Source organism: Ascaphus truei, chromosome 5 (genome assembly GCF_040206685.1).
Source record: "Ascaphus truei isolate aAscTru1 chromosome 5, aAscTru1.hap1, whole genome shotgun sequence".
NCBI classification, from domain to species: domain Eukaryota; kingdom Metazoa; phylum Chordata; class Amphibia; order Anura; family Ascaphidae; genus Ascaphus; species Ascaphus truei.
Window position 1 is genome coordinate 305,050,445 of NC_134487.1, and position 22,371 is coordinate 305,072,815.

Below are 22,371 nucleotides of genomic sequence, written 5' to 3' on the forward strand. Positions count from 1 at the left end.
TTATTAGTGTTAAAAAGTTTTGAATATCCTGATCCCTGGAGACTGAATAAACTCCTAATGCATGTTGGCCTTATTTACTAAGCAGTGTTATTCTATAAGACAATTCCAAAGTGCGGAGAAACAGTTTCAGGCGAGGAGACTCCGGCTTGTGCACCAACACAACATAGACCAACAATTTCTTCAAAGAGCAGGTCTCCTCTAAGACAGAGATACACAGGAGAGCTCTACTCACACGTTCATAAAGAGGTTCTCCATTTAATGTGACAGCCAAGAACAGGGGACAGACAATGTTTCAGGTCCATACAGAGCTTTCATCACATGCTGATTTTACAATGATTAGAGACACTCTGTGTCACCAGCCCCTTCTTTATATTGTATACATGTTCGGCCAACCTTCTTTTCTTGTATACAATATAAAGAAAGGGCTGGTGACATGTAGTGTCTCTAATCATTTTAAAATCAGACACAATGAAAACCCGGAAGGCCTGATATGTGGAGGGATGGATTGCCCCAAACCTAATTGGAGAGGTGGCGACAGAATTAATTTAATATCCAGACACGAAAGCTTCTGGATCTATACCCTGAGTTTCCAACACGCTGAGTTCCCAGCACGCTGAGTTCCAAGCACGCCACGTTCCCAGCACGCTGAGTTCCCAGCACGCTGCGTTTCCAGCACGCTGAGTTCCCAGCACGCTGAGTTCCAAGCACGCTGAGTTCCCAACACGCTCAGTTCCCAGCACGCTGCGTTCCCAGCACGCTGCGTTCCCAGCACGCTGAGTTCCCAGCACGCTGCGTTCCCAGCACGCTGAGTTCCCAGCACGCTGCGTTCCCAGCACGCTGCGTTCCCAGCACGCTGAGTTCCCAGCACGCTGAGTTCCAAGCACGCTGCATTCCAAGCACGCTGAGTTCCAAGCACGCTGCGTTCCAAGCACGCTGAGTTCCCAGCACGCTGCGTTCCCAGGACGCTGAGTTCCCAGCACGCTGCGTTCCCAGCACGCTGCGTTCCCAGCACGCTGAGTTCCCAGCCCGCTAAGTTCCAAGCACGCTGAGTTCCCAGCCCGCTAAGTTCCAAGCACGCTGCGTTCCAAGCACGCTGAGTTCCAAGCAAACCGAGTTCCAAGCACGCTGATTTCCAAACACGCTGCGTTCCCAGCACGCTGAGTTCCCAGCACCCTGAGTTCCCAGCACGCTGCGTTCCCAGCACGCTGAGTTCGCAGCCCGCTGAGTTCCAAGCACGCTGAGTTCCCAGCCCGCTGAGTTCCAAGCACGCTGAGTTCCAAGCACGCTGAGTTCCATGCACGCTGAGTTCCAAGCACGCTGCGTTCCAAGCACGCTGAGTTCCAAGCACGCTGAATTCTCAGCAAACTGAGTTCCAAGCACACTGAGTTCCCAGCACGCTGCGTTCCCAGCACGCTGAGTTCCAATCACCCTGAGTTCCCAGCACGCCGAGTTCCCAGCACGCCGAGTTCCCAGCACGCCGCGTTCCCAGCACGCCGCGTTCCCAGCACGCCGAGTTCCCAGCACGCTGCGTTCCCAGCCCGCTAAGTTCCAAGCACGCTGAGTTCCAAGCACGCTGCGTTCCCAGCACGCTGAGCTCCCAGCACGCTGCGTTCCCAGCACGCTGAGCTCCCAGCACGCTGCGTTCCCAGCACGCTGAGCTCCCAGCACGCTGAATTCCCAGCAAACTAAGCTGAAAGCACACTGACTTCCCGGCACACCGAGCTCCCGGCACGCCGAGCTCCCGGCACGCCGAGCTCCCGGCACGCCGAGCGCCTTTATTGATTGTTGTTAAAAAATAAATAAGTAAGATTTCAAGACATTCATGTCTAGCATTGAATATTATCACATTGAAATGTCATTTACTAAAAGTAGTTACATATATTTCTACTTAGACAGTTTGAACGCTGTAGAAGGTCAGCAGATTGTGTAGGGCAAGAGAAAAAGGAGGGATGGTGGAGCATTACAACAAATGTCCAGAGAAAAATAAACAAACAGGAGAGTGCGTTTCCCATAAAAAATAATTATTTAATGGTCATGAGGACAAGAAAAGGGCAAAAAAGTCTCACCAACGTTTCATGCTTCTCAGAGCGCCTTGTCAAGGTATAGTTTGTGTAGGGCAGACTGTGGGAGGCCCATCCAGCAGGCAGATTTGGAGGGGCCCTGGTGTTTGTGTAGACGGAACATATTTTGGTGTTATACAGTAGATGTTAAACATCTTACCTGTCCTGTGCTGTTGAGGCTCATGTCCAATACCACTATATTCCACTAAGGTACTTTTATTAAACGAGGCCTCAGACACCAGCTGGAACGTGATGTTACTGTAACACGTGCCTGGCAGCCAGTGATTGAAAACAGTTTTGCCTTTGAAAAAATCTGGAAAAAAAACATTATTTTTGATGCATTTCAAAGCAAAAAGGATTACATTATAAAGCTACCCATGAAGGGTATTTAACCATCAATGCAATGATTTGCGTTTCTGACCATCCTAACCACAGAAAGTTTGTATTAAGCATAAAATTATATCATGTGTCAAATACCGCAGCATAGCCGACAACAAACTGTCATAAATGCAGCGAAATATCAAATAATTGGAACATTTGAAGTCTAAATAGGGACGTGGAATCCCAAATCCCTGCCAAAAACACACGGTACCAGATTGCGATAGCTTTTCTTAAATCTTGATTCAATTCAACAATTACGGCATTACTCAAATGCAAAACTTGGCAGTAACAGTTCACCAAAGACGAATGCAATCAACTGAAATGAAATGACACTTAACGAGTGTGAAATGGTTCCTGTTTTGTCTTTACTTTTGAATTTCATGGTATATTACAACCCTGTCAAGTCTCATGCAATGTGCTTTGTCTAACGTTCTAATGATCCCAAAGGCAGAAGCCATAACCCTGCCCACACCTGACTTAACCCCATCTCCAAACATCGTAACCCTGCCACTAACATCCCTGTTCCGCCACAATGTTTTTGACCCTGACAAATACCGGCGCCCCAGAGGTGTGTAGGGTCTTACACAAATCACGTTTCTTATGCTCTGGAGTTGGGGACCTTCGGCAGCTCTGGCACAGTGTTCTACATGAGACAGTCAGGGAAGTAATCAAGTCCGAGAGAATGACAGATTTGAGCCATATGTTGAGTCTTGTCACGCACGGCACACCTGTGAGCATGTGACCTGTATATGTTACAAGGGTTAATATACAGCTCTCTAGCTGGCCCATTTTTCACCTTCCACAAAGGTCCCTCAAATGAATAATATCTCTCCTCAATCCATCCCACTATACCATCTGTCCCGAACAGCACACTTGTGACCAGGTGACTTATATATGCGACAAGAGTTAATATACACAGCTAACTAGAAGACTTACCTTCACCTGTGAACAGGTCCCTCGAATGAGTAATATATACCCTCCCTATGTCACAATATCTAAATGTAATCCTCCGCCACCACCAAAGAAATATCAAAAATATTAATTTGCAGTCTCTGGTCCCTGTTTATTAAGAAAACTATGCACTTAACACATAAAAATCTGTTGTTGCAAAATGTGCCAAGAAATGTAAATTACTCTCTACAAAGCGTTTAACAGCTCAATCCGAGATCAAAGTATTACTTATTAAAGTTTAGATGTAACATACAAAAAGTACAGTGCTTAGGTTACAGAAAAAGAGTATTACAAGAAACATACAGTATACAATGAGACAGTTTCTTAAAATAAAAAGATAAACAATCAGAATTCCCTATACATTACCACATATATAATAGGTTCTTCCCAGAGAGGTCACTGGAATAGGAAAGATGAGAATTCATGTGTTTGATCACAAAACTCACTGGTTACGGGGTGTAACAGGCCTGGGTCCGGGGTTTAACAGCCCTGGTTCCGGTATTTAACAGCCCTGGTTCTGGGGTTTAACAGCCCTGGTTCCGGGTTTAACAGCCATAATAAAAATTCTTGTATATTTAAGACAATTTGTAAACAAGGTTAACCTCTTGTGTACCAGATTGATGAAAATACTTAATATCTCATGATATTACCATGACAGCCATGTTATTTTTTAAATAAAACATTCCATATATTATACACAACAGGACACACGTTCAAACTACAAGCTTTACATATAAGAAATGGCACGTCTTATTCTTAATCCTTTCTTGCCTCAATTATTGTTCGGACCGTTCAATCACCAGTTTTTAAAAAAAAAATCTATATATATATATATTACTGAATTTGGGGATATCTCTCTCCTGCCGAGCAAATCCCTGATAGTGACGTCACTGTTCCATATTAATGACTGTTTTACAGGCAGAATGCAGCTCAGCAGACCATCCTAGGATCAGAACTATGACAGGGTAATAACTGGGAGTACCGAGGGAAGGAAGCAAGAAATGGATGCAACGCTGACTCTTTTGTCATTAAATGACCTTTTTTTGCAACATTGTGAATTTTCCAATCGTTTGGTGTGTGCTTGTCTCCCTTTTGCATAGACAGTAGTAACAAGTCAAAGTACAATGTTATATTTGTACATCATATATTTGTCCCCACCTTTGTATAACATAGTACGATGGTCTCTGCCTTCCCAGTAACTTATGTTTACTCGTGTAAAAACATTGTACTTTTCCGGGTAGTGAACATCAAATAATACTCCTGTTTCTGGCGATGGCTTATAGTCCGAAATGGAAACTCTGTCCACTGGAAGCGGCTCTGTGAGAAAGTGAAACAAACAATGACATCTCTCTTTACCAATTACTATAGCAATAAATGTGAGCACATAATTACCGACTATGGATTAGAGCAGGCCTGCACAACTTGTAAAGCAGGAAGGGCCGAACTGCTCCAAGGAAAACAGATTTGGGCCGCACGGGTAAAATCATCATCATCATCATCATCATATCTCCCCCAGTACCTCTCATCATCATCCTCATATCTCCTCCAGCACTCCTCATCAATCTCTCCCAGCACCCCTCATCATCCTCATATATCTGCCGCAGCACCCCATCATCCTCATATCTCCTCCAGCACCCCTCATCTATCTCTCCCAGCACCCTTCATCATCGTCATATATCTGCCCCAGCACCCCATCATCCTCATATCTCCTCCAGCACTCCTCATCATCATATATCTCCCCCAGCACCCCTCATCCTCATATCTCCCCTTGCACCCCTCATCATCAACCTTTGCGAGACTCACCCTCTATCTCACACCCCCATCTCCCCCCTCACCCATACACAATACTCCCCCTCCACATAACACACAATACCCCCCTGCAGACCACACATTCCACCCCCCTGCACCTCACATCACTCTCCCCCCTGCATATCACATCACTCCCCTGCACCTCACATCACCCCACTACACCTCCCCCCCTGCACCTCACCTCCCCCCCTGCACCTCACCTCCCCCCTGCACCTCACCTCCCCGCACCTCACATCACTCCCCTGCACCTCACCTCCCCCCCTGCACCTCACATCACTCCCCTGCACCTCACATCACTCACCTGCACCTCACATCACTCCCCTGCACCTCACCTCCACCTCACTCACTCCCCTACACCTCACCTCCCCCCCTGCACCTCACCTCTACCTCACTCACTCCCCTGATCCTCACCTCCCTAACCTGCATCTCACCTCCCCCCCTTGCACCTCACCTCACTCCCCTGCACCTCAACCCCCTGCACCTCACCTCCCCCCCTGCACCTCACCTCCCCCCTGCACCTCACCTCCCCCCCCTGCACCTCACCTCCCCCTGCACCTCACCTCCCCCCCTGCACCTCACCTCCACCTCACTCACTTCCCTGCGCCCCACCTCCACCCCTGCACCTCACCTCCCCCCCTGCACCTCACCCCCCTGCACCCCACCTCCACCCCTGCACCTCACCTCCCCCCCTGCACCTCACCCCCCTGCACCTCACCTCCCCCCTGCACTTCACCTCCCCCCCTGCACCTCACCTCCCCCCCTGCACCTCACCTCCCCCCCTGCACCTCACCTCCCCCCCTGCACCTCACCTCCACCTCACTCACTTCCCTGCACCCCACCTCCACCTCACCTCCCTCCTGCACCTCACATCACGCACCTGCACCTCACATGACTACCCTGCATCCCCCCCCCCCCCTGCTCCTCACCTCCACCTCACCTCACTCACTCCCCCGCACCTCACCCCGCTGCACCTCACCTTCCCCCCCACCACACACCTCACCTTCTCCCCCACACCTCACCTCCCCCCAAACCACACCTCACCTTCTCCCCCCCTCCGCACCTCACTTCCCCCCCCCCCGCACCTCACCTTCCCCCCCCCCCCCGCACCTCACGGCGGCAGAGCAGGCAGGACTAGCACACTTGTGCAGTCCTGAGAGCAGGCTCGAGGAGGGGGAGAGCGGGCTCGCGGCAGGATCGCAGGTGGGTTAGGGGGAGAGCGGCTCGCGGGCGTCAGAGGAGGGGGAGAGCGGCTCGCGGGCGGGAGAGGAGGGGGAGAGAGCAGCTCGCGGGCGGGAGAGGAGGGGGAGAGAGCAGCTCGCGGGCAGGAGAGGAGGGGACAAGCCGCCGCGTGTTGTGCAGGCCTGCATTAGAGAATGAGTTAAATTATTAAATGATACATATTTTTTTAGATTACTTTAACTAGAATATTTCCATTTACTTTTAAATAATAAATCTTTTTATATCTCATTCTTTATAGGCTTTTAACCTAAAGCAGCTGGACCTAGAATTGGGCAATGCGTACGATCGCAATATTGTGATAATAAAAGTTTTGATAAATAGACATGGACATTGTTGTATTATTGTGATACGACCTTCAGCCATATCAGTTATTGATCGTTTTAGGGGCCCTGCTGTAAACTTGCTGGGTTTGTGTGTTATGCGCACATTGTAAGTGAGACTCCTGACTTCCAGCAGCCCTGATACATTGTAACTGGAAGGGAGGGAGAGACACCCCCAGTCTGGCATGCCTACTCCCAGTCTGGTACCCTTACTCCCAGTCTGGCATGCCTACTCCCAGTCTGGTACCCTTACTCCCAGTCTGGCATGCGTACTCCCAGTCTGGTACCCTTACTCTCAGTCTGGCATGCCTACTCCCAGTCTGGCATGCCTACTCCCAGTCTGGCATGCCTACTCCCAGTCTGACATGCCTACTCCCAGTCTGGCATGCCTACTCCCAGTCTGGTACCCTTACTCCCAGTCTGGCATGCCTACTCCCAGTCTGGTACCCTTACTCCCAGTCTGGCATGCCTACTCCCAGTCTGGTACCCTTACTCCCAGTCTGGCATGCCTACTCCCAGTCTGGTACCCTTACTCCCAGTCTGGCATGCCTACTCCCAGTCTGGCATGCCTACTCCAGTCTGGCATGCCTACTCCCAGTCTGGCATGCCTACTCCCAGTCTGGTACCCTTACTGCCAGTCTGGCATGCCTACTCCCAGTCTGGTACCCTTACTCCCAGTCTGGCATGCCTACTCCCAGTCTGGCATGCCTACTCCCAGTCTGGCATGCCTACTCCCAGTCTGGTACCCTTACTCCTAGTCTGGCATGCCTACTCCCAGTCTGGAAACCCTTACTCCCAGTCTGGCATGCCTACTCCCAGTCTGGCATGCCTACTCCCAGTCTGGCATGCCTACTCCCAGTCTGGTACCCTTACTCCCAGTCTGGCATGCCTACTCCCAGTCTGGCATGCCTACTCCCAGTCTGGTACCCTTACTCCCAGTCTGGCATGCCTACTCCCAGTCTGGCATGCCTACTCCCAGTCTGGTACCCTTACTCCCAGTCTGGCATGCCTACTCCCAGTGTGGCCCTCATACTCCTAGCCTGGCATGCCTATTCCCAGTGTGGCCCTCATACTCCCAGTATGGCACCCCTACACCCAGTTTGGCACCCTTATTCCCAGTCTGGCCCCCCTACTCGCAGTCTGGCCCCCCAACTAGCAGTCTGGCCCCCCAACTAGCAGTCTGGCCCCCCTACTCCCAGTCTGGCCCCCCTAATCACAGTCTGGTACCCCTACTCCCAGTATGGCATCCCTACTCCCATTCTGGCCCCCTACTCGCAGTCTCCTGTGAGGATAGCAGCACCTCTCACTTCCCAGAGGATCGGCCGTGTCGGTGTACTGTATGCTCTCCTGTACATTCTCTACCCAACCCCATATCTGTTGTTCAAGGATATGGGAAAGTAAGGTTGCTTCATTAAAAAACTAAATTTCTATAAGGTTCATATTGACGAAGAAGAGCTATTCCATAAGATACCTTCACTTCAATGGGCAGTGAGGTGTCTTACAGCATAGACAGGTGACTAACGGATTAACAGGAGCAATCCACCTTAACTAACCTCATATATATATATATATATCTCCACCCTAACTAACTTCCCATATATATATATATATATATATATATATATATATATATATATATATATATATATATATATATATATATATATATATATATATCCACCTTAACTAAAGTATAAAACAGTATTTATGGGATTGTAAAATATAAAAAACGCACTCACAAACAGAGTAAAAATAATAGCATTTATGAGATATACTCAATCGCCTTGAAGCTGTGAAGGTAATGTATCAGCCTGTCCCGTTGGTGCCACCTCTGGTGTATCCGTTGGTTCAGCAAGGTGCACTGGAGCCATCGCTGCCAGATGATGTAATAATCAGCAACACGGTCAGAGACTCCTTCCAGATACACCTCCCACAGCTCTCACTGCTCACCAGCAGGCAACTGCAAAACCGGAAGCGACAGCAGCCCCAAGCAAAATAGCAACAGCTCCAAGGCACTCTCTCCGTTCGTGCAGTAATGTCAGCCACAAACTCGCCTCTTTTGAGTTTGTGGCTGACATTACTGCACGAACGGAGAGAGTACCTTGGAGCTGTTGCTATTTTGCTTGGGACTGCTGTCGCTTCCGGTTTTGCAGTTGACCGCTGGTGAGCAGTGAGAGCTGTGGGAGGTGTATCTGGAGGGAGTCTCTGACCGTGTTGCTGATTATTACATCATCTGGCTGCGGTGGCTCCAGTGCACCTTGCTGAACTAACGGATACACCAGAGGTGGCACCAACGGGACAAGCTGATACATTCCCTTCACAGCTTCAAGGCCATTGAGTATATCTCATAAATGCTATTATTTTTACTCTGTTTGTGAGTGCGCTTTTTATATTTTACAATTTCTTCTTGTTTTCTGCAGATATCCTTGGGATTTGGTGATCCTTATATACGGGCAGCAAAACTCCAGTGGACTAAGTACATTTTTTGGAATTTCAACTGACATCTGGTTTTTATTTTATTTTTTATGTTTCATATTTTTTATTTTTGCTATAGATTTCAGTTGTTTTTATCACAAATTTGCCCTTTTGGGGATTCTTTGGTCAATAGCCTTGTTAACTCTATCTGATTTACACAGCTGATTTATCCTTATCAAGTTTCCTAAGGCGCTACTCCAATTTGTTATATATATATATATATATATATATAACAGACTTGGAACCAGGGTCCTCGATATCTGAACCCCACTATTTTCAGCTCCGAGGACCCCCCGCTTCGCAACATACTTACTGGCACAGTTACCAGTATTACTTCCTGCTTGTAAAGGGAATTTAAATGGCCAGCCAATAGGAAGCCACAACTGAAGATATTGCAGATTCCAATGGCCCTAGATTTGACAGCCATTTTGTTTTCCCTGGGAGATTTAAACCTGGTACTTAATTGGTAAGTATTTTCAGTACTGGGTAATCAACAGTGCTAAAAATAATGGTGTTTGGTTACGTGAGACCTCCCCGTTCCCACCCTGTAAAATGGGGAGGGGGGGGGGTAACAAAAGACAATGAGTAGTGAGTAACTGCTTCTTTCATTTGCACATGTAAGTAGAGGCAATGTCACCAGTTTTACCTTTGGTTTAAAAACAAATTGGCTTTTGATTTGCAAGAAATCCACTGGGTTTGGTTTCCATTTTAGATTTGTAAAAACTTGAACAAAACTAAAAATAAACGGGACATTTTTTTAAATTCAAACTTTTAAGCAAAGGTTTCTATTTGTATTTATTTTACAAATCTGAAGATTTCATGGTATCGAAAATGTATTCTGAAATTCGACTCGGACATGCGAACAAACTTTGGAGTTCGGATTTGGAACCTGCCAGATCATTACCGCTGGAAATGTTTGGATATTGCACAGTCCTAACTGGACTATGCTTACCTGTACTTGAAAACTTTAAATAGTACATATTCCAATCCAATGAATTAATATTTGCTGGAATTATTTAATAAAATATCAACTATGAAGATGATTTCAAGCCTAAATATTAAATATGATATTTTCTCTATTTACACATATATTCACCATGTAACTAGTTAAAATAAGTAATTTAGTATTACGTTAGAAATTATATTGGAAAAGGATAAGCTGCCTCTGCAAAGATAAGAAGTTAAATCAGTCTGAAGATAGGCAGCTGTAGACATGTTTTATGTGATTTAAGAAACTTGGTATGTTTAATGTCTTCTGAGTATAAGATCAAGAGTTTGGAATCAAAGGTTAATTAAATAGAACATTAGTAGTAAAAGACAATACAATAGAGATGGGTCTTAACATCTTAGGAACATAGAATTAACTATAGTTACTTAGTGACAGAACAAAGACTGGTTTCTGAATCAGGGTAAACCATTACCTACCAGCCAACAATTTGGCAATTTGTAGGGGTCACAGCATGTGGTTTAACATTAGCCAATTGATACCATTTATCACGTGGCCTTCTAGCTGTATGTCCATGATCCCACCACACTTGATTTTAACAATCACTTTGTATATAGTAAACACAATTTGTTTGAATAAAGATGTATTATTTTTGTAAATATGAGGAGGTCTTGTCTAGCCTTTTAGGATATACTATTATCCCCTTGGCCTTGTTGATTAATGCTATTATAATATAATGCACTTAGTCAATTTAATACATGATTTAGGAGTAACCAATAGGGTTGAGGGCAAACAATGGGGATACTTTGGTTTGGTTGTCTCTGACCGATATTGCTCTCTACACGTGTTTTATTCCCTATGCACCACCTCTTAATCTAATTAATTATTTACTGTATTAAGGTTGAGTGGTTAATTATTATTTGTTGTATATAAATATTGCTAAATTAAGAAACAGTGTTCTAATGATTGACTAAAAACATTTGGGCTGACACTGCGAAAAACAGGGATTGCTTTATTTAGACTGGCTAAGGAAAAATGTATATATTTTACTTTTGGATTTATAGAATTCAGAATCATTTAACACCCAAGCTAAGAACAACGAAGCTAAAGATTCTCCCCTCTGTAACTACATGCGATACGCCCTCTGTAACTACATGCGATACGCCCTCTGTAACTACATGCGATACGCCCTCTGTAACTACATGCGATACGCCGTCTGTAACTACATGCGATACGCCCTCTGTAACTACATGCGATACGCCCTCTGTAACTACATGCGATACGCCCTCTGTAACTACATGCGATACGCCCTCTGTAACTACATGCGATACGCCCTCTGTAACTACATGCGATACGCCCTCTGTAACTACATGCGATACGCCCTCTGTAACTACATGCGATACGCCTGAATGATGTAACTGACTGAGATGAGAATGCGGAAGATGTTTTCTATGATCTCTGATTAAATTGAGAAAAGAACCGGGCTGTGGACTATTTGATATATACTGAAAGGTGGGATATTTAATTGCACCCCTCTAATGAGCAAACCAAACAAATCTTTGAAAAATACAACGAAGTTAAAAAGGAAAAACAACAAAAGCATAGAACATAAGACTGGGCGTAATGAAACGCTTTAAAAGCATAGCAAAATATACTTACTAGTCAATACAGTTACTGACTTAGCTGGCCTAGAAACCATGTTGGAATTTACAACCATGAGTGTGATTATGTAATACAGGCCATGGTAACTGGCATTAAAAACCAGGGGGACAGGTAACGTGCTGTTAAATTCTTCAAACTGGAAAAAGTAATTTTTGGATTCACCAGTTATCTTCACAACATACACAGATGTTGAGCTCATCACATCCGATGTCTCCAAGGAAATAATAATACAGTTGTCATCAGTGACTGTGACTTGAAATGTTGAAGCCCCCTAAAAACAAAAAGAAATTAGGAATAAACAATTAAAACACATCTGCCATGTTTTTTTTTCTACCTTACTATACCCCTGATGAAGTCTGGTAAAGACGAAACGCGTAGGGTGACTTGAGTATAACCTTGTGTACATTGTATATGTCTTATTGTATGGTCTAACTTTACAATATAAGTTTGAAGGGAAAAAAAACACATCTGCCATGTTTTTAAAATATTATCGCATTTGAATTTCCCCTGTCCTTAGCTCTATAGCAGGGCTGCGCAAAGTAGGGGGCGGGAGAATTTCCAGGGGGGCACGGCTGCTACAGAGGTCCCATGCTTGCCCCCAAGGCACGTAAATTAAGTGCTAGTGGGACCGTGCGAGGCCTCTGCAGCTTCTGCTACCTGATCTTCGGCGACACGTCCCCATGGTAACCGGCGTCAAATGACGCCTCAGGGTCACGTGACATCACATGTCCCTACAAAGTCATTTGACGCCGGAGCATTGCAGGGGGGGGGGGGCGCGAGCCAGGAGGTGAGAAGGCAGAGGGGGACCAGAGTCAAAACTTTGCACACCCCTGGCAATAGTTCATACTTGAATGTTTAAAAACATGCTTGTTATTAGGGTTGACAGATGTCTTCTCCAGAAAAACTGGACACAATGGTTAAAGGTGCGACACAGGGGGGTTGCCGAGACAAATTTCGGAAAGAGTAGAGTGATTCTGGCAGCAGCATTTAGGATAAATTGTAGGGGAGACAGGTGAGAGGCAGGAAGGCTGGACAGCAGGAGGTTACAATAGTCGAGATGGGAGAGAATGAGGGTCTGTGTCAGAGTTTTTGCAGTCGAGCAACAGAGGAAAGGACATATCTTGTTAATATTATGGAGGAAAAAACGACAGTTTTTTTGCTACCTTTTGAATGTGAGAGAGGAGTCAAGTGTGACCCCTAGGCAGCGTGCTTGGGCTACTAGGTGAATGATCGTAGTTCCAACAGTAATGTGGAAGGAGGAAATAGGGCCAGGTTTGGGAGGAAGTATGAAGAGCTCTGTTTTTGCCATGCTAAGTTTAAGTCGTCGGAGGGACATCCAGGATAATATAGCCGAGAGACATTCAGAAACTTTAGTCTGTACAGCAGGTGTAAGGTCAGGGGTAGAAAAGTCGGCATGGAGGTGATATTTCAGGTGATATTTGAATCCAAGAGATTAGGTGATTAGGTGACCTAGAGAGAGTGTGTAAAGAGAAAAGAGAAGGGGTCCCAGGACAGAGCCCTGGGGTACACCCACAGAGAGATCGATATGGGAGGAGGTGTTAGCGAAGGAGACACTGAAAGTACGATGGTAGAGATAAGAGGAGATCCAGGATAGACCTTTGTTACGAATACCAAGAGTATGGAAAATGTGAAGGAGAAGAGGGTGGTCCACATGATGAAATGCTGCAGAGAGGTCGAGTAATATGAGCAGAGTGTAATGACCTCTGTCTTTGGCAGCATGGAGGACATTAGATATTTTAGTGAGGGCTGTTTCAGTGGAGTGAGCCGTTTGGAAGCCAGATTGTAGAGGGTCTAGGAGAGAATAGGTGTTGAGAAAATGGAGCAAGCGAGAGAATGCAAGACATTCAAGGAGTTTAGAGGCAAAAGGCAGGAGGGAGACCGGTCGATAGTTAGAAAGACAGGTAGGGTCAAGCTTGCTGTTTGAGTAATGGTATAACTGTTGCATGTTTGAAGAAAGAGGGAAAGGTACCAGAGTAGAGGGAGGAGTTAAAAATGTGTGTGAGCGTAGGGATTATAGTAGGAGCAAGAGGTTTTAGGAGATGGGAGGGAATGGGGTCAAGAGGGCAGGTGGTAGAGGGAGAAGAGGAGATCAGCAACGACACATCGTCCTCTGTGACAGCGGAAAAAGAGTCAAGGAATACAAGAGGAGAGATAGGAAGAGGTGTAGGATGGGAGGAGGATACAGAGGGGATGGCCTGAAGTATGGATTCCATCTTTTCCTTGAAATAGTCAGCAAAGTCCTGAGGTGAGATGGATTTAGCCAGGGTCTGGGGTTAGAAGGGCGAGGACGGCAGAGAGAAAGCGCGGCATGTAGATCAAGAGAGGAGGATAGGGCAGAGTTGTAGTTCCTGACCAGGTTGTCAGGGTCTGGAGCGGAGCTGAGAGAGGAGAGGGAGGAGCGTAAAGTGGACTCAAAAGCTGGCAGGTTAGAGCGCAGGTCTCTGCAGAGACGAGGGGGAGATGGAAGTGGAGAAGGGGAGAAGTGAGAGAGAGAAAATGAGATGAGGTGATGGTCAGATAGAGGAAAAGGGGAAATGGAGAAATCGGAGAGAAAAGTTTTTAATGAAAACCAGGTCCAGGTAGTGGCCATCCTTGTGGGTGCTGGCTGCAGTCCACTGTTGAAGGCCAAAAGAAGAGGTTAGAGAGAGAAAGCGGGAAGCCCAAGGGAGAGAGGGGTCATCAATGTGGCAGTTGAAGTCCCCAAGGAGAAGAACAGAGGAGTCGGAGGAGAGAAAGAAAGAGAGCCAGGATTCAAAGTGAGAGAGAAAGGCAGAAGAGGGGTGAGTAGAGGTAGGTAGGCGATAGGTGACCACCCCATGGACCGGGAGAGGAGAGAAGATCTGGACAGTGTGAGCCTCAAAAGGAGGAAAAGCAAGAGAGGGAGGAATAGGAAGGGTTCAGTAGCGGCAGAGAGAGGAGAGGAGTAGCCCCACGCCTCCACCCCTGCCATCAGGGTGCAGAGTGTGGGAGAAAGAAAGGTCACCATAAGAGAGGGCAGCTTCCAGAGCAGAGTCAGACTGAGTGAGCCAGGTCTCAGTTCTAGCAAATAGGAGCAGAGAGTGAGAGAGAAAGAAGCCATGCACGGAGAGGCACTTGTTAGAGAGGGAGCGAGCATTCCAAAGGGCACAGGAGAAAGGGAGAGAGGAGGGAGGGTGGCAGGGGATGGGTATGAGGATAGAGGGGTTGATACCAGAAGGAGTAGAAGTTGTATGTGGAAGGCGAGGACCCGCGCATACAGAAATAAGGCAGGGACCAGGATAGGGAGAGATATCCCCAGAAGCGAGGAGGAGAAGCATGGATAGAAAGAGGATGTGTGAGGATGATTTGTAGGGGTGTGTTTTAGTGCAGGGGATATAGCTGTGTGGTGTCAGAGGGCGCAGGTACGAAAGGAGTTCATGTGAACTGAGAAGTGGGGAAGGAAGGAGAGATGGAGAGATATGAATAGAGTTAGAGACATAATGAGGTTGGTAGAAAGACGTGCGTAATGTCTCATTGAGTCAATATGTCAATGTTTGTAATGGGACATATCAAATTCTCTGTCCTGGCCTTTATTCCATACAATACGCTGTGAAACCGCTTCCCCGAGCACAAGGCAGTATATTGAATATGGACTTTTGTGTGCCACTATCTGCACAAAGTTTAAATATTTATTTAGCAATTATTTTTATTATATACAACGGTGACAACAAATGTATAGTGCATTTCAAACAAAGGCCCCTGTGGTTATATAGTTCTAACTTGACTATAGATTTTGCTACAAGTTACATAGTAAATGCGGTTTAAAAAAAGCATACAGTATGTCCATAAAGTTCAACCTATGCTAAAATTTAGATAACAGATACCTGATCCACAGGAAGGCAAACAAAAAATCCCAAACAAAGGCAAACAAATATAAAGAAGAAACATACATTCCTTCTAGACTCCAATATTGGCAATCAGATTACTCCCTGGATCAACATCCTTCCCATGTATACTTATTTGGTATATCCCTGTATACCTTTCCCAGCTAAAAAGATGTCCAACCTTTTTTTGAACAAATCTATTGTATCTGCCATCACAGTCTCCATGGGTAATGAATTCCACATTGTAACTGCCCTTACTGTAAAGAACCCTTTCCTTTGTTGCTGGTGAAATCTCCTTTCCTCCAACCTGAATGTATGACCCCGAGTCCTTTGTATTGCCCGTGGGATGAATAGTTCTTTTGAAAGCTCCTTATATGGACCCCAAATATATTTATATATAGTTATAATATCCCCTCGTAGGCTGTGTCCATAGAAGGACAGTCAGCGCTGAGCTGTGCGGACGCTCCGCGATGAGCCCGGTCATCCTCAATGAGGATGTCTTGAGAGGGCGCTCCCGCGAGCGTCCGCAGGCGTGCTGAGGCGCTGGATTTTCAGCCGACAGCAGAACCTGTTTCTGAGCGCGCTGTTGGCTGAAAACCTCCAACCAGAGCAAAGCAGCGTCACGGCGCCGTGATGTCAGCGCCGTGATGTCAGCGCCGTGATGTCAGCGCCATGATGTTGATGTCGGCACTTCGTGGGCTATTGGCCCAGTGACGTCAAGTCCCCGCCTCCCCCGCCTCCTGATCGCGCACGCTGAGCCTTAGCGGCAGCGCGGAGGAGCGCGGCTCCCCCCTCTATGGACGCAGCCTTAGACGCCTCTTTTATAATGTAAACAAATGTAATTTTGCGAGACTCCTCGTAAATTCAGTTTTCCATCCCGTATTAAATTGGTGGCTTTTTTATTGCATGGTGCCCAAAATTGTACTCCATACTCAAGGTGTGGCCTTACTAATGCTATATAAAGGGGCATCATTGTGTTTACTTCCCTTCCATCCACTGCCCGTTTAATGCAAGATAAGATCTTGTTTGCCTTTGCAGCTACTGCATGACTTTGGGCAAATCAAATGTTTATAGTTCGTGAAAAGTTAATAGAAATAAACAAACTCTTGATTTCATACGAGCACAGTTTGATATTAGATATGATATAGCAAAGAGAAAAAGAATCCCTAATTAATGTACTCCACCCCCACGTACAGGTTGAAATTTGCAACCATAATTACCGGTAAGAGATGGCTTCCCAAGGTAAGGGTATTGTCATCGCCACTAAATTGAACTTATTTTTATTAGCAGTATCTTAAAGAAAACACACAAGTAAAAACCTAAGATAGCGCTATGAATGCAGCTCTTCACTTATAGGCAGAACTGGGTTAATACCCTTACTGCTAAGGTACTAGTATACACAGGGGGTTAACCAGTGTTTTAGTGATTGTTATCACTGTCAGAGATTTAATAAGCCTCTATATTAGAGTACCGTTGTGTTCCTCAGAGGGTAACTCACTCACTGCAGGTGATTACTATGTAAAGAATTGTAATAAAATGTGCATATATACATAAGTGCTCAAACGTGAAAAAGATCTTGTAGGAGTAGCCCTATGAGTGTTGGAGGGACTGACTTGTATATAACAAGCTCTCCTCCACAAGAAATATATACATGTGCTACCTGAAAACAAAATAGAGGTTTGTATTCAAGTTAATGTTCTTGAAAACGACCACACCCGTATTTAATACAGTAATAGTAACACACTTGTGACACACTTAAATCACACAGCTGGTGTCGCATAAACAAGTCACATAGCTATTAATAGCGACATAGAGCAAACTACATACATAAACTATTGTGGACTCGGGACGCTACTAAAATAGATCTCGCTTTCGCGAATCGAACATCTTAACATTCTCAATCAGAAGTGCAACTAGTGGTGGCCGACGGTACTGCAAGCGTGTTGGCAAAGGTGCATTTGTTAGACTGAGCCACGGATATTCATGGCTGAAAGGAACGTCTACATTCACGGCAATGTCAGGGACATATTCACTCATCTCAAGACACCGGGACCAACGTGTAGTAATAGAAACGTATCAGATGAAATGTCCGCGATTGGTACAGTATATCTTCCAGCACAGTTTGTGCCAGTGTCTGGACCAGTAAAGTAATAACTCCTGACACTACATTCATTGGTCAGTTTCCTTCAGATTCGGATTTTTTGGTGTTTATTTGAGCATTTCATGCCAGCTTGAACGTTGGCAGGAATTGCTGAAGCTATTAATGTCAACTTTAGTCTATTGTCATTCTGCTGAAGTCACTCACCAAGTAATAAAATACGTTTATTTTATATACAGTATCTTGCTCAAAGAAAGCACAGGAAGAATTGGAATATGACACAATGCTTGGCAGTTTTGTAAAAGGCAAATTGTAAGATACCATTATATTCCGCAAAAGTCATTGATAGAATGTGTTTATTACACTGTGTAACAGGGACTTAACCGCTGTTTAAACGAGGCTTCAATAGAAAGCCTGTATTGGTCTGAGGAATACAGCAGGGAGCAGGTTAATGGCAGCTAAAGACAATTAAGCAGTCTCCACCTGGCTCATGAGACAGGTAGAAAAACCTCTGCTTGAACTGCAGGGAGAGCTCTTGAGCACAGGGAACTGTGTGCTGAGATCAATACATCAATCAGGACCCAGATTCCTGGGCACAGCGGACCCTGGATCCCACCCTCAACAGACACCAACCCAGACACTGACATAAAGGGCCCCTGCTTACAGGTACCTCTTGGAACTTTGGGGGTTATAGGTGAGTAAGGGGCTTATCCTCCCAGCCCTGCAGATAGGGACTGGGAAAGTGAGTTAGCCCTCACACAGGGATAGGCTGTTTATTTTGTGCAATGCATTGTTTAATGTGACGGGCTGAAAAAAAAACAGGGTTTAATTTCCCTAAATTTGCCCCCCTGGTTGTATATCTGCCCATGTCACTTACACAATGATTTTGATAACTTAGCACAGAATCTCCCACTCGCATTATCATATTCATAAACCAAACTGAACCACACTAGGTGGCGCTCTGCTTCAGCTGTCGCAGCTGTACGCACACTAGGTGGCGCTCTGCTTCAGCTGTCGCAGCTGTACGCACACTAGATGGCGCTCTGCTTCAGCTGTCGCAGCTGTACGCACACTAGATGGCGCTCTGCTTCAGCTGGAGAAGTTGTATGCACACTAGGTGGCGCTATGCTTCAGCTGGAGTAGCTGTACGCACACTAGATGGCGCTGTGCTTCAGCTGGAGCAGCTGTACGCACACTAGATGGCGCTCTGCTTCAGCTGGAGTAGCTGTACGCACACTAGATGGCGCTGTGCTTCAGCTGGAGTAGCTGTACGCACACTAGATGGCGCTCTGCTTCAGGTGGAGTAGCTGTACGCACACTAGGTGGCGCTCTGCTTCAGCTGGAGAAGCTGTACGCACACTAGATGGCGCTGTGCTTCAGCTGGAGTAGCTGTACGCACACTAGATGGCGCTCTGCTTCAGGTGGAGTAGCTGTACGCACACTAGGTGGCGCTATGCTTCAGCTGGAGTAGCTGTACGCACACTAGGTGGCGCTCTGCTTCAGCTGGATGCTGTACGCACACTAGATAGCGCTCTGCTTCAGCTGGAGTAGCTGTACGCACACTAGATGGCGCTGTGCTTCAGCTGGAGAAGCTGTACGCACACTAGATGGCGCTGTGCTTCAGCTGGAGAAGCTGTACGCACACTAGATGGCGCTCTGCTTCAGCTGGATGCTGTACGCACACTAGATGGCGCTCTGCTTCAGGTGGAGTAGCTGTATGCACACTAGATGGCGCTGTGCTTCAGGTGGAGTAGCTGTACGCACACTAGATGGCGCTGTGCTTCAGCTGGAGTAGCTGTATGCACACTAGATGGCGCTATGCTTCAGCTGGAGAAGCTGTACGCACACTAGATGGCGCTGTGCTTCAGCTGGAGTAGCTGTACGCACACTAGATGGCGCTCTGCTTCAGCTGGAGTAGCTGTATGCACACTAGATGGCGCTATGCTTCAGCTGGAGTAGCTGTACGCACACTAGATGGCGCTGTGCTTCAGCTGGAGAAGCTGTACGCACACTAGATGGCGCTGTGCTTCAGCTGGAGTTGCTGTATGCACACTAGATGGCGCTCTGCTTCAGCTGGAGAAGCTGTACGCACACTAGATGGTGCTGTGCTTCAGCTGGAGAAGCTGTACGCACACTAGATGGCGCTATGCTTCAGCTGGAGTAGCTGTACGCACACTAGATGGCGCTGTGCTTCAGCTGGAGTAGCTGTACGCACACTAGATGGCGCTCTGCTTCAGCTGGATGCTGTACGCACACTAGATGGCGCTGTGCTTCAGCTGGAGTAGCTGTATGCACACTAGATGGCGCTATGCTTCAGCTGGAGAAGCTGTACGCACACTAGATGGCGCTGTGCTTCAGCTGGAGTAGCTGTACGCACACTAGATGGCGCTCTGCTTCAGCTGGAGTAGCTGTATGCACACTAGATGGCGCTATGCTTCAGCTGGAGAAGCTGTACGCACACTAGATGGCGCTGTGCTTCAGCTGGAGAAGCTGTACGCACACTAGATGGCGCTGTGCTTCAGCTGGAGTAGCTGTACGCACACTAGATGGCGCTATGCTTCAGCTGGAGAAGCTGTACGCACACTAGATGGCGCTGTGCTTCAGCTGGAGTAGCTGTACGCACACTAGATGGCGCTCTGCTTCAGCTGGAGTAGCTGTACGCACACTAGATGGCGCTCTGCTTCAGCTGGAGTAGCTGTACGCACACTAGATGGCGCTCTGCTTCAGCTGGAGAAGCTGTACTCACACTAGATGGCGCTGTGCTTCAGCTGGAGCAGCTGTACTCACACTAGATGGCGCTGTGCTTCAGCTGGAGTAGCTGTACGCACACTAGATGGCGCTGTGCTTCAGCTGGAGCAGCTGTACTCACACTAGATGGCGCTCTGCTTCAGCTGGAGTAGCTGTACGCACACTAGGTGGCGCTCTGCTTCAGGTGGAGTAGCTGTATGCACACTAGATGGCGCTGTGCTTCAGCTGGAGTAGCTGTACGCACACTAGATGGCGCTATGCTTCAGCTGGAGAAGCTGTACGCACACTAGATGGCGCTGTGCTTCAGCTGGAGTAGCTGTACGCACACTAGATGGCGCTCTGCTTCAGCTGGAGTAGCTGTACGCACACTAGATGGCGCTCTGCTTCAGCTGGAGTAGCTGTACGCACACTAGATGGCGCTCTGCTTCAGCTGGAGAAGCTGTACGCACACTAGATGGCGCTGTGCTTCAGCTGGAGTAGCTGTACGCACACTAGATGGCGCTCTGCTTCAGCTGGAGTAGCTGTACGCACACTAGATGGCGCTCTGCTTCAGCTGGAGAAGCTGTACGCACACTAGATGGCGCTCTGCTTCAGCTGGAGCAGCTGTACGCACACTAGATGGCGCTATGCTTCAGCTGGAGTAGCTGTACGCACACTAGATGGTGCTGTGCTTCAGCTGGAGTAGCTGTACGCACACTAGATGGCGCTCTGCTTCAGCTGGAGAAGCTGTACGCACACTAGATGGCGCTCTGCTTCAGCTGGAGTAGCTGTACGCACACTAGATGGCGCTCTGCTTCAGCTGGAGTAGCTGTACGCACACTAGATGGCGCTCTGCTTCAGCTGGAGTAGCTGTACGCACACTAGATGGCGCTCTGCTTCAGCTGGAGTAGCTGTATGCACACTAGATGGCGCTCTGCTTCAGCTGGAGTAGCTGTACGCACACTAGATGGTGCTCTGCTTCAGCTGGAGTAGCTGTACGCACACTAGATGGCGCTCTGCTTCAGCTGGAGTAGCTGTACGCACACTAGATGGTGCTCTGCTTCAGCTGGAGTAGCTGTATGCACACTAGATGGCGCTATGCTTCAGCTGGAGAAGCTTTACGCACACTAGATGGCGCTCTGCTTCAGCTGGAGTAGCTGTATGCACACTAGATGGCGCTATGCTTCAGCTGGAGTAGCTGTACGCACATTAGATGGCGCTCTGCTTCAGCTGGAGTAGCTGTATGCACACTAGATGGCGCTGTGCTTCAGCTGGAGCAGCTGTACTCACACTAGATGGCGCTGTGCTTCAGCTGGAGCAGCTGTACTCACACTAGATGGCGCTGTGCTTCAGCTGGAGCAGCTGTACTCACACTAGATGGCGCTGTGCTTCAGCTGGAGCAGCTGTACTCACACTAGATGGCGCTGTGCTTCAGCTGGAGTAGCTGTACGCACACTAGATGGCGCTGTGCTTCAGCTGGAGCAGCTGTACTCACACTAGATGGCGCTCTGCTTCAGCTGGAGTAGCTGTACGCACACTAGGTGGCGCTCTGCTTCAGGTGGAGTAGCTGTATGCACACTAGATGGCGCTGTGCTTCAGCTGGAGTAGCTGTATGCACACTAGATGGCGCTGTGCTTCAGCTGGAGTAGCTGTATGCACACTAGATGGCGCTCTGCTTCAGCTGGAGAAGCAGTACGCACACTAGATGGCGCTGTGCTTCAGCTGGAGAAGCTGTACGCACACTAGGTGGCGCTCTGCTTCAGGTGGAGTAGCTGTACGCACACTAGATGGCGCTGTGCTTCAGCTGGATGCTGTACGCACACTAGATGGCGCTGTGCTT

The 22,371-nt window shown here is 47.4% G+C and overlaps 1 protein-coding gene across 9 annotated transcripts in view; it reads right to left on the minus strand.

The window, feature by feature from the left end:
• Positions 1–22,371, minus strand: part of PTPRO (protein tyrosine phosphatase receptor type O) — a 230,620-nt gene that overhangs the window by 97,236 nt on the left and 111,013 nt on the right. For 7 of the 9 annotated variants that reach the window (XM_075603029.1, XM_075603028.1, XM_075603026.1 and 4 more), the window contains exons 2-4: positions 11,841–12,114; positions 4,551–4,709; positions 2,221–2,373 (exon numbers count right to left, since the gene is read on the minus strand). In XM_075603029.1, coding sequence (XP_075459144.1) covers positions 2,221–2,373; positions 4,551–4,709; positions 11,841–12,114 — 586 coding nt within the window. The remainder of the gene's footprint in view (positions 1–2,220; positions 2,374–4,550; positions 4,710–11,840; positions 12,115–22,371) is intronic. The other 2 variants (XM_075603032.1, XM_075603033.1) reach the window with 2 other exon arrangements.